The sequence below is a fragment of the Caretta caretta genome, chromosome 3, assembly GCF_965140235.1.
Source record: "Caretta caretta isolate rCarCar2 chromosome 3, rCarCar1.hap1, whole genome shotgun sequence".
In the NCBI taxonomy this organism is placed as follows: Eukaryota; Metazoa; Chordata; order Testudines; family Cheloniidae; genus Caretta; species Caretta caretta.
The window spans coordinates 172,084,554-172,097,521 of NC_134208.1; the positions used below are offsets into that span (position 1 = coordinate 172,084,554).

Here is a 12,968-nt window from a genome sequence, read left to right on the forward strand (position 1 = left end):
GGTCTTAACTATCTTGAGCAGTTTAGTATCATCTGCAAACTTTGCCACCTCACTGTTTACCCCTTTCTCCAGATCAACTTATGAATAAGTTGAATAGGATTGGTCCTAGGACCGACCCTTGGGGAACACCACTAGTTACCCCTCTCCATTCTGAAAATTTACCATTTATTCCCACCCTTTGTTCCCTGTCTTTTAACCAGTTCTCAATCCATGAAAGGTTCTTCCCTCTTATCCCATGACAACTTAATTTACGCAAGAGCCTTTGGTGAGGGACCTTGTCAAAGGCTTTTTGGAAATCTAAGTACACTATGTCCACTGGATCTCCCTTGTCCACATGTTTGTTTGACCCCTTGAAAGAACTCTAATAGATTAGTAAGACATGATTTCCCTTTACAGAAAACATCTTGACTTTTGCGCAACAATTTATGTTCTTCTATGTGTCTGACAATTTTATTCTTTACTATTGTTTCAACCAATTTAGGTACTGATGTTAGACTTACCGGTCTGTAATTGCCAGGATCACCTATAGAGCCCTTTTTAAATACTGGCGTTTCATTAGCTATATTTTAGTCATTGGATACAGAAGCTGATTTAAAGGACAGGTTACAAGCCATAGTTAATAGTTCCGCAATTTCACATTTGAGTTCTTTCAGAACTCTTGGGTGAATGCCATCTGGTCCCGGTGACTTGTTACTGTTAAGTTTCTCAATTAATTCCAAAACCTCCTCTAGTGACACTTCAATCTGTGACAATTCCTCAGATTTGTAACCTACAAAGGACAGCTCAGGTTTGGGAATCTCCCCAAAATCCTCAGCCATGAAGACTGAAGCAAAGAATTCATTTAGTTTCTCCGCAATGACTTTATCATCTTTAAGTTCTCCTTCTGTATCTTGATCATCCAGGGGCCCCACTGGTTGTCTAGCAGGCTTCCTGCTTCTGATGTACTTTAAAAACATTTTGTTATTACCTTTTGAGTTTTTGACTATTTGTTCTTCAAACTCCTTTTTGGCTTTTCTTAATACATTTTTACACTTAATTTGGCAGTGTTTATGCTCCTTTCTATTTACCTCACTAGGATTTGACTTCCACTTTTTAAAAGATGCCTTTTTCTCTCACTGCTTCTTTTACATGGTTGTTAAGCCACGGTGGCTCTTTTTTAGTTCTTTTACTGTGTTTTTTAATTTGGGGTATACATTTAAGTTGGGCCTCTATTATGGTGTCTTTGAAAAGTGTCTATGCAGCTTGAAGGGATTTCACTCTAGTCTCTGTACCTTTTAACTTCTGTTTAACTAACCTCCTCATTTTTGCATAGTTCCCCTTTCTGAAATTAAATGCCAGTGTTGGGCTGCTGAGGTGTTCTTCCCACCACAGGAATGTTAAATGTTGTTATATTATGGTCACTATTTCCAAGCAGTCCTGTTATAGTTACCTCTTGGACCAGATCCTGCACTCCACTCAGGACTAAATCAAGATTTGCCTCTCCCCTTGTGGGTTCTTGTACCACCTGCTTTGAGAAGCAGTCATTTAAAGTATCGAGAAATTTTGTCTCTGCATTTCGTCCTGAGGTGACATGTACCCAGTAAATACGGGGATAATTGAAATCCCCCACTATTATTGAGTTCTTTATTTTGATAGCCTCTCTAATCTCCGTTAGCATTTCATTGTCACTATCCCTGTCCTGGTCAAGTGGTCGATAATAGATCATTACTGTTATATTCTTATTAGAGCATGGAATTACTATCCATAGAGATTCTGTGGAACATGTAGATTCATTTAAGATTTTTTTCTTCATTTGATTCTACATTTTCTTTCACATTGCCATTCTCCCTTCCCTCCCCCCCACCGCCGCCCCCCACAACCTTTTTCTGTCCTTCTCTCTAGGGAGCAATGTTATATACCTAAGCGTATAAGATTAGCAGTAGCTTTAGTAAATAAGAATGTAAAATGCTAAATTGCTTTTTCATTGTTCATGCATCTGGCCGTCATTCCCCCAAATTTAGGTTATACATAAAATAGTATTTATAATTATTTCATATAAGAATGCATATGATCCCCTTCAGTAAATAAAGAAGGAAAACTTGGTAAAATGTCATTCCCACACAACCCCAACGCCAGTACTGAAGTTTAGCTACCACATGCTGCTTATTTCTCTCTTTTGTATTATCCTCTGTGTAGGCTCAGGTTTGGGGGGGTTTTGTGGGGGTGTTGTTTCCCTCTTCCCCCTGCAAATGCCCTTAAGATTTATGGGTTGCTGTGGTGCCGCTTCTCTTCCTTTACCTAGTTTTCCTCTCTTGCTCTGGTGAGCTAATGCTTAGGGATTGTGAGAGGAGCCCTTTTTCTTTTTGCCCACCCGTGAGGGGGGAGTGTGTGAGAGAGAGAGACTCATGGTTGTGTCAGTTTTTATCATTTTAGCTATTCTGTGGTCTTAAGTCTCACACCAGTTTTTGTATAGAAATTGTATAAAATTTGTACCTATGACGTTTATCAAAGAACAATGTTTTCTTCTTCCAGTATTCTGCAATTACTGTAGTACATTCCTTGAAAAGAGAGGGTTTTCATAGTGACTTTACCTTCTCCCTAGAGAGATGAGAAAATTAGATCTATCTGAGCATGTTCTCCAGGCCTTCCTTCTGTTCAGAGGATTTTAAAATTTACTTTTATTTTATTTTGCCATAGCATCAGAGGGTTTCCACTGTGACATCTGCCCCTGATTATGCCTTAGTTTCTCAGTGCATAGTGCCAAGAGGATCTGTTTCATTCAAGGACATGGCACTGATCCCACAATCCTACTTTTAAGTTGTGATTTTCTGAACTGAATCGTAATACTCTACTAAGTTGAATCTCTGAGCCAAAAATGAATTCTTGTGTCTCTTCTTTCTGTTTCGTCTGTCACAATGAAATACCCTTCTTTTTCACTTCCCCACCCAAATATAAAGCTAAGACTCGTCGCTGAAAATGCATATTTATGTAGAATTTGTGATTATTTGTGATTATTTGTTATTTATTTTCAAGGTTTTTATTATTTATTTCTGTGCTCTCCAGGCAGCCTGGTTGCATGCCACAGGCCTCAAGTACAACAAATGTCCATGCAGGCCAGCTCCAAGCATTCTTCCCCACACATGTGACAGGGATAGGGGGAACTTGTAGCAAGCATCAGAAACTCATGTCCAAGGCTCTTTGAGCCTCAGCCTGTTCTCCAGCCCGCCCAAAGTTTTGGCTCCCACTGCTTTGTGGCTGGCTGCAAGGTGGACTTCAGCCATGCTTCACCAAACTCCTGCTATCTGTCTCCATAGAGCAGTGCAGGGAACAGACAGTGCAATCCAATTAACTTGCTTTTGTAGGGAAACTGGAAAGCAAGAGGCAGCTGATGAGCGGACACAGTAGGACTGGGAGATATGAAACAAAAAGTTACATATTTAACTGCAGGAAAATAGCAAGAATGCTAGATTCTCTGGTATCTTAGAAAAATGCCAAATACCACAGTTGTGGAATCCAGATGGCCCTGACTAAGATGAATGGGGCAGTTCACACCTTCAGAGCTATTTTTCCAGGCTGTGCCAACCTAGTCAGTTATACTGTGCTTACATTATCCAGATTATTTCAGGCACCATAAGGAATGAGCATTTATTTCATGAAAGACGTGATTTTAGGAGTGTAATTCTGCAGCAAGGGATGAATGCTGCAAAATTGTGAAATATATGAGCCCTCTGAATGGTAGTTTGCAGTGACAATGAAGATACTTTGTCTATTGAAAGATTTCCCAATTACCTCTCAAGGCCACCCATTTATTGGTTGATTGTCACTGCTGGTTCCCACATGTTGGGTCCCCATTTCATAACAGCACATTCACTTACTGCCACATCAGCTGGAAAGTCAGACTATAAGTATTGTTGGGTAAGGACCCATTTTTGCTGCTGCTCCTCAGCTCTGGCACTGATATGTCTGGTCTAGCTTTTGCTAAGCACTTTGTTCCTAGCACATCCCCTCGTCTCTGCAGCCTACACTCTTTCTGCAAGCTGCATCTGTGTCACAGTACTTTGTGGGATCCTGGCTGAAGAGCAGTACCTTAGTGGTTGAAGCAGTTCCTTCAGAATCATACCAAACACTGCAGCATCTATAAAATAAGCTGCTGCCATCCGTGTCAGGGCCTTTGTGTTCAGCCTGCCTCTTGAAACCTTCCTCCTGAGAAGAGACTCCAAAAGAGGAGTCTCCTTTCCCCCCAACTTATCTAGGTAGACATTGGCCCATCTAATATGGGTGTCAGGGCCAAGGCAGAGATCTGTAGAAGAACACAATAAGGTATGAGGTACTGGGAGTCCCCACCTCCATGCCAGCTTCAGCCTGCTCTTCCCTAATTCCTTACCTGGTATGGGGATAGCACTTTTTCTCTCCTCCAGAAGCCACAGGGTTTCATGGTTGAGCAACAGGTTTGTACTTCCTCTCACCACAAGAGATCTTTCAGGCAGATGAGGCCCGATTCCTGCTACCCCTCTGCCCTGGGGCACAGCCAGGTCTTCCTCCTGAAGGATATCCCAGGGCACTTCCTTGGGTGTCGGTGCCCTTCCACAGTCCATGAGAGCTAGGAGGAGGAGGAGTTCTTCCTGGAGGGGGGAAGTCCCTCCCCCATTGCAAGAGGACGTCGGTGTGTTTGCCAATGAGATCTCTGGCTCTCATGGAGCAGCAGTATCTGAAGTCCTGGATATGTCTAAGACTGACACCCATAAGCAGAAACACCTGAGGAAGGGTCTGCTTCAGTTTCCAGAGAACCCTTCCTCCAAAGTTTGTTTCCCACTCCATGAGGACCTTGCAGAAGTGGTGTGGAAGTGAGCCATGGGCACAGCTGGTGTCAGCAGCAGTCAGAGCCAGATTTAGGGGCAGACGACCCAAGCAACGACCTGGAATGCTGGGCATGGAGGGCGCCAAACTTCTGTTCTGGTTGTGAGGGCAAACACAAAAAAAGGGATCTTTTGAACTAAAGGACTAAGGTTCAGGTTCTAAGGCTGTCACCTACTATAACACTATTTAATATTGGTCCACCCAATGTTGGTGCACAGTTCAATTTCTTGATGTTAGTACATTTCAGTTATTCTTAAAATTAAAAAGTTTCTATAAACTTAGAGAAAATTATTTTTTTATTTGCTTATATATCGCATGAATAAATACAGATTTATAGATCCTGGTGTGCAAATTTATCATTTTATATGACAGGGATAAATCGTGCATCAAAGTCATGAAATTGGCTACAAATGCAATACAAAATAAGATATTCAAAAGTTTAACAAGTGGAGGGGAGGCGCCAAAGACGCCTGGGGTGCCATTTGGTCTGTCCGCGGTGCCCTGTTTTGTACTGGGTTTTCAAATGCCTTTATGACACTTAGAGATCCCTCCTGCACTTAGTAATCTAGAAAGTCAAGATCAACTTTTCTGATGGGAGGAGCAGTCACCTCAAGGTGCCCTTTATAGAAAATTGGAATCCAGTTTCCGAGGGGAACCAGAGCTGATCACTGAATCCATTTCAGCTGGTTCTCTCATGGACCTTTGTTCAAATTACAGAATGGATTTTCTGGGCTGGCAGGATTTTTGCAAAGCTCAAGTAAACACACTGCATCTTTAATGACAACTTTTTTGGCTCCTTATAAAGAGATTTGGCAAATGTTGTCACTCTTTTGCCATCTCCTGTAGAAATTTAATTGGCTGTTTTAAAAGGAAACACTCAGTTCCTTTATAAACTTGTTTTTTATAGATGTTGTAGGAGAAGCTAGGTACTTTTTATATGTTTGAATCTCTGATATTAAATGTATACATGTAATATATGTAGACAAAGGATTCATTGAATCCTTTCAGTGACGGTGCAAGTCACTGGATACATCAACTGCAGGTTAGGCTACTGCAATAACTGCTCTTTCATCCTAACATTTCAAAAACTGCGATTTCTGACAGTGCCTGGGATGTTTCCCATGTGAACTTTATTTACTCTAAAAACACCAGTTGGCTGCTGTTGTGATTGATGGCCCGTGTGGTTTTTTTGCACGGTTATATGCATGTGCATTTATATCTTGATTGATCAAAAACTAGAGAATATTATGGTACCAAAGGGTTTAATACTTGTCACATTCACAATTTTATATCAGGTATTGCATTATGATGTGTAATCAGTCATGTGCAATGTTTTGTTTGCATGTATTATGAGGAACAAAGCCAAAGTCATAAACCTCCCCATATATGGTGATATCAGACAGTGAAAATAAGGCAGATGAAATCCCTCATTGAAGTCAATGTCAAAACTCTCATTCCTGTGAAGCCAGGTCTTTACCCAATATGCAGTGTAATTTAATTGGTGATTTCTAGAACATGCTTTTTTAGAAGATGGGAAAAACAAAATATTTTCTGTTAACTTCCATGATTCCATGCCTTGGTTGTGCTGTCTTGTATCATAATACTGTGGAATTTTCAGTAATAAATCATATTATTTTCTGGGGTTTCTTTTACAATATAAATCTCACAGCATCAGACATTATTTATGTTACCACATGCCCCATGAACAGCTTTTGTCTTGTCTGTATGTCTGTGAAGATAAACCAGATAGTCACAAATAAGCTATGAATGCTAGTTTCCGTATACAGCACATTCTTAAGTTTGAGAGTTATGTTGGTAGCAAATATAAACAAAATCATAATCAAGTAAATTCAACAGAATATTTTAGCAGTAACAAAGTTGCCATGCTGCTCTTATGTTCTTGGGCTGGAGTATTCAGAAGAGTCTAAAGAAGCTAGGCACCTAACTCCCATAGGCTTAATTGAAAATCGCAGCCTTGGCCTTGATTGAACAAATACATGCTCAATCAAAAGTGCTGTAGATGTGTAGTTTCATCATGTACTCATCATTATTTTCCATTTCCTGTACTCTTCTGTAATTCTCTTCGGCTTGGTCTGCACTTAAAAGTTAGGTCGAATTACTACATCAGCCAGGGCATGAAAAAACCACGCTGCAGATCAACATATCTATGCTGACCTAACCCCCAGTGTAGACACAGCTTTGTTGACAGAAAAATGCTTCTGTTGACGTAGGTACCATTGCTCGGGGAGGGGACTTCCTGCACCAATGGAAAAGCCCCTTCTGTCAGTGTAGGCTGCAACTAAGCTGTATAGGGTTATGCCGGCACAGCTATGGTGATGTAGCTATGCTGTTATAGTCTCTGTAGTGTAGTCATACATATTCTCCTACTAAAGTGAGCTAGAATTATGTATTTTATAACGTGAATGCTGACTCCTGGCTGTTGTGTGCACTCTCCCGTGCTCGCTCTCTCTTTAGTACTGTAAAATTAGATCTGCTGTAATATTTTTGTTGGTGTTTGTGAATTTTTTATTGAGTGGAATATACTATGCTTTAAAAATAGTAAAGAATTGCAGTGATGTTTGTTTTGAGTTATTAGGGTCTACACTTAAGGCCTCTGCGATCATACAAAAGCCAAGTGGAAGTTGTCTTTAAATATTTTGTTTGCAGTGATAAAAAATTAATAGTGTATTAAAAATACATTCATCTTTTCAATTAGAAACGTCTGAAGGCAGCTGAAGCAGAAAGTAAATTGAAACAAGTGTACATCCCAACCTAGTAAGTATAGCAAATGTTTATACTTTGTCTCTTTGATTAATGTGACCTAATGTATAGATAAAAAATGCACATACCATTGTCAGAAGATTAGTAAAAATGAAAGAAAATGGACCTGACTTGATGATGCTCTGGATATATGTAAGTGTGCTAGATAAAACAAATACATTACAGTAACTTGACAGATACTAAGATTTCGATCCTCCTACGGCTTATTATTTACATATGATTTTGATTGTGGATGCCTATAACACACCTAGCATGATTAAGGCAAGGACTGATGATGATGCTCTCTTTGTGAGGCCCTTGTATTCAATTCATCCCTTTGTTCTTGTCCACCATTTTCCTTGAATAAGATAAATAGAAGTAAAACCAAAGAGAACTAGACTGGTTAAAATGCTGTGTGGATTGGTAATATACATAATGTGCCCTTGTTGCCATTTATAAAGCAGATTTTGCCAAGTAATCTCTTTAGAATCTGTATAGAGTGCTGTTACATATGTGAATAAATGCAACATTTCAAAGTCTAAGCAATTGTTTGTTAAACCAGATACTTCTACTTTACAATTATAGTTTTATCTTGTTGATACAGTATATTCTTAAACCAATTAGGGTGATAAGAGAAGAAAGACACTATGACCTTAAATGATAAGGCTATGGACAGCTTTAAATCCCTTCTCTGTAAACTAAGCCCTATTAACAAACTATTTTTATTTTTGTGTTTTAGCCTCATAATGTTTTTAATTATTTAGCTTTTTGTATTTAAATTTCATGCTAAAGGTCTGTTTTTGTAAACATGTGGTTTATGGGAATGAGCAATAATTCATGTCTTTCACATTAATGATTTCCTCAGAGCTGTGGGACTAGCAAGGGTTAGGGGCAAAATTCTCCTTTAAACTCCGCACCACTATGTTCTACTTTCCATATGTGTATGGATTTCCTATTGACATAAATGGTAATTCTGCACATGTGCAGAGAACAGAATACCGGGAAAAAGTGTGACCTCTGTAAAGTCCTGTGTAAACTACATACAGTACAATTTCATTTTATATAGTGTCTTTCATGCAAACTCTCATCCAAGGCGGTTTTAATAGTACAAGGTAGTGGATAGACTGCAATAGATTTTAGCTTTTAATGAATCCAACCTTTAGAAAATGTCTCAGTGGGTGTTATTTAAAGCCTAAACCAATACTAATAAAATAAAAGTTTAAAAATTATGTTAATAATTTTGGATGATGGATCATTTATGACATCCTAAAGTCAGAGCAGTATTCTGGGAATAATCATATGAGTGTGCAATCATTAGCAGTTGGTATTCGTAGCGCAATTATTTTACCGTTGATGGTTTTGGCAGGTAAATAATAAAAATAAATAATTAGCACTTACATAATGCTTTCACATTCAACATCCTTGCAGCATATTTATTGAAGTCAATACAGAGACGTGTAGGTTGCACCTTGGATGTGTAGCTTTGAGCCCTTTCGCACTGCGGGAGAGTATTGACCCTAAGGGAAAGTAGGCAGTGTTCCCACATGGGAATTGTCATACTGGATCAGATTTAGGATTGGTTTAGTCCAGTATCCTGTTTCTGACAGTGGCCAGTAACCAGTGCATCAGAAGAAGCTGCAGGAACACCAAAGTGGATAAATATGAGATAGCTGTAGTACGGTTGCCTGGTTTGTGGGGTATTCTGGTCCTGTATAGCTCCCCTAGTACATGGGAGGTAGTTGCCAGATCCCACCACTCTAAGGGTATGTCTACACTATGAAATTAGGTCGAATTTATAGAAGTTGGTTTTTTAGAAATCGGTTTTATATATTCGAGTGTGTGTGTCCCCACAGAAAATGCTCTAAGTGCATTAACTCGGCGGAGTGCTTCCACAGTACCGAGGCAAGCGTCGACTTCCGGAGTGTTGCACTGTGGGTAGCTATCCCACAGTTCCCGCAGTCTCCGCTGCCCATTGGAATTCTGGGTTGAGATCCCAATGCCTGATGGGGCTAAAACATTGTCGTGGGTGGTTCTGGGTACATATCGTCAGGCCCCCGTTCCCTCCCTCCCTCCGTGAAAGCAGCGGCAGACAATCGTTTCGCGCCTTTCTTCTTGAGTTACCTGTGCAGACGCCATACCACGGCAAGCATGGAGCCCGCTCAGATAACAGTCACCGTATGTCTCCTGGGTGCTGGCAGACGCGGTACGGCATTGCTACACAGCAGCAGCAACCCCTTGTCTTGTGGCAGCAGATGGTACAATAGGACTCGTAGCCATCATCGTCATGTCCGAGGTGCTCCTGGCCGATGTGGGCGCAGACATGGGCGCAGGGACTAAATTTGGAGTGACTTGAGCAGGTCATTCTCTTTAGTCCTGCAGTCAGTCCTATTGAACCATCTTATGGTGAGCAGGCAGGTGATATGGATTGCTAGCAGTCCTATTGTACCATCTTCTGCCGGGCAGGCAAGTGATGAGGTTGGCTAGCAGTCCTATTGTACCATCTTCTGCCGAGCAGCCATGAGATGTGGATGGCTTGCAGTCCTCCTGCACCATCTGCTGCCAGCCAAAGATGTAAAAGATAGATGGAGTGGATCAAAACAAGAAATAGACCAGATTTGTTTTGTACTCATTTGCTTCTCCTCCCCCTTTCCCCCCGTGCCCCATTTAGGGGACTCATTCCTCTAGGTCACACTGCAGTCACTCACAGAGAAGATGCAGCGAGGTAAATCTAGCCATGTATCCATCAGAGGCCAGACCAACCTGCTTGTTCCAATAAGAACAATTACTTAGGTGCACCATTTCTTATTGGAACCCTCCGTGAACTCCTGTCTGAAATACTCCTTGATGTAAAGCCACCCCCTTTGTTGATTTTAATTCCCTGTAAGCCAACCCTGTAAGCCATGTCGTCAGTCGCCCCTCCCTCCGTCAGAGCAATGGCAGACAATCGTTCCGCACCTTTTTTCTGTGCAGATGCCATACCAAGGCAAGTATGGAGGCTGCTCAGGTCACTTTGGCAATTAGGAGCACATTAAACACCACACGCATTATCCAGCAGTATATGCAGTACCAGAACCTGGCAGAGCGATACCGGGAGGGGAGGTGACGTCAGCGCGGTCACGTGAGTGATCAGGACATGGACACAGATTTCTCTGAAAGCATGGGCCCTGCTAATGGGGCAGGTTCATGTGGTGGAACGCCGATTCTGGGCTTGGGAAACAAGCACAGACTGGTAGGACCGCATAGTGTTGCAGGTCTGGGATGATTTCCAGTGGCTGCGAAACTTTCGCATGCGTAAGGGCACTTTCGTGGAACTTTGTGACTTGCTTTCCCCTGCCCTGAAGTGCATGAATACCAAGATGAGAGCAGCCCTCACAGTTGAGAAGCGAGTGGCAATAGCCCTGTGGAAGCTTGCAACGCCAGACAGCTACTGGTCAGTTGGGAATCAATTTGGAGTGGGCAAATCTACTGTGGGGGCTGCGGTGATGCAAGTAGCCCACGCAATCAAAGATCTGCTGATATCAAGGGTAGTGACCCTGGGAAATGTGCAGGTCATAGTGGATGGCTTTGTTGCATTGGGATTCCCTAACTGTGGTGGGGCCATAGACGGAACCCATATCCCTATCTTGGCACCGGAGCACCAAGCCGGCGAGTACATAAACCGCAAGGGGTACTTTTCAATAGTGCTGCAAGCTCTGGTGGATCACAAGGGTACGTTTCACCAACATCAACGTGGGATGGCCGGGAAAGGTACATGACGCTCGCATCTTCAGGAACTCTGGTCTGTTTCAAAAGCTGCAGGAAGGGACTTTATTCCCAGACCAGAAAATAACTGTTGGGGATGTTGAAATGCCTATAGCTATCCTTGGGGACCCAGCCTTCCCTTTAATGTCATGGCTCATGAAGCCGTACATAGGCAGCCTGGACAGTAGTCAGGAGCTGTTCAACTACAGGCTGAGCAAGTGCAGAATGGTGGTAGAATGTGCATTTGGATGTTTAAAGGCGCGCTGGCGCAGTTACTGACTCGCTTAGACCTCAGCGAAACCAATATTCCCACTCTTATTACTGCTTGCTGTGGGCTCCACAATACCTGTGAGAGTAAGGGGGAGGCGTTTATGGTGGGGTGGGAGGTTGAGGCAAATCGCCTGACTGCTGGTTACGCGCAGCCAGACACCAGGGCAGTTAGAAGAGCACAGGAGGGCGCGGTATGCATCAGAGAAGCTTTGAAAGCCAGTTTCATGACTGGACAGGCTACGGTGTGAAAGTTCGGTTTGTTTCTTCTTGATGAAACCCCCCGCCCCTTGGTTCGCTCTACTTCCCTGTAAGCTAACCACCCTCCCCTCCTCCCTTCGATCACCACTTGCAGAGGCAATAAAGTCATTGTTGCTTCACAGTCATGCATTCTTTATTCTTTCATCACACAAATAGGGGGATGACTACCAAGGCAGCCCAGGAGGGGTGGTGGAGGAGGGAAGGAAAATGCCACACAGCACTTCAAAATTTATTGAATGCCAGCCTTCTGTTTTTTGGGCAATCCTCTGTGGTGGAGTGGCTGGTTGGCCGGAGGCCCCCCCACTGCGTTCTTGGGCGTCTGGGTGTGGAGGCTATGGAACTTGGGGAGGAGGGTGGTTGGTTACACAGGGGCTGTAGCGGCAGTCTGTGCTCCAGCTGCCTTTGCTGCAGCTCAGCCATACACTGGAGCATATTGGTTTGATCCTCCAGCAGCCTCAGCATTGAATCCTGCCTCCTCTCATCACGCTGCCGCCACATTTGAGCTTCAGCCCTGTCTTCAGCCCGCCACCTCTCCTCCCGGTCATTTTGTGCTTTCCTGCACTCTGACATTATTTGCCTCCATGCATTCGTCTGTGCTCTGTCAGTGTGGGAGGACAGCAAGAGCTCAGAGAACATTTCATCACGAGTGCATTTTTTTTTTCTTTCTAATCTTCACTAGCCTCTGGGAAGGAGAAGATCCTGTGATTATTGAAACACATGCAGCTGGTGGAGAAAAAAAGAGGGACAGCGGTATTTAAAAAGACACATTTTATAAAACAGTGGCTACACTCTTTCAGGGTAAACCTTGCTGTTAACATTACATACATCGCACATGTGCTTTCGTTACAAAGTCGCATTTTGCCTTCCCCCACCGCGTGGCTACCCCCTCAACCCTTCCCCCGCCCCGTGGCTAACAGTGGGAAACATTTCTGTTCAGCCACAGGCAAACAGCCCAGCAGGAATGGGCACCTTTGAGTGTCCCCTGAAGAAAAGCACCCTATTTCAACCAGGTGACCATGAATGATATCTCACTCTCCTGTGGATAACACAGAGAGATAAAGAACAGATGTTATTTGAACGCCAGCAAACATACACTGCAATGC

At 42.7% G+C, this 12,968-nt stretch overlaps 1 protein-coding gene across 4 annotated transcripts in view; it reads left to right on the plus strand.

The window, feature by feature from the left end:
- The window catches only part of MTA3 (metastasis associated 1 family member 3), a 264,399-nt gene that overhangs the window by 135,799 nt on the left and 115,632 nt on the right, over window positions 1-12,968 (plus strand). For all 4 annotated transcript variants that reach the window (XM_048843021.2, XM_075127129.1, XM_048843022.2 and 1 more), the window contains exon 11: window positions 7,553-7,611. In XM_048843021.2, coding sequence (XP_048698978.2) covers window positions 7,553-7,611 — 59 coding nt within the window. The remainder of the gene's footprint in view (window positions 1-7,552; window positions 7,612-12,968) is intronic.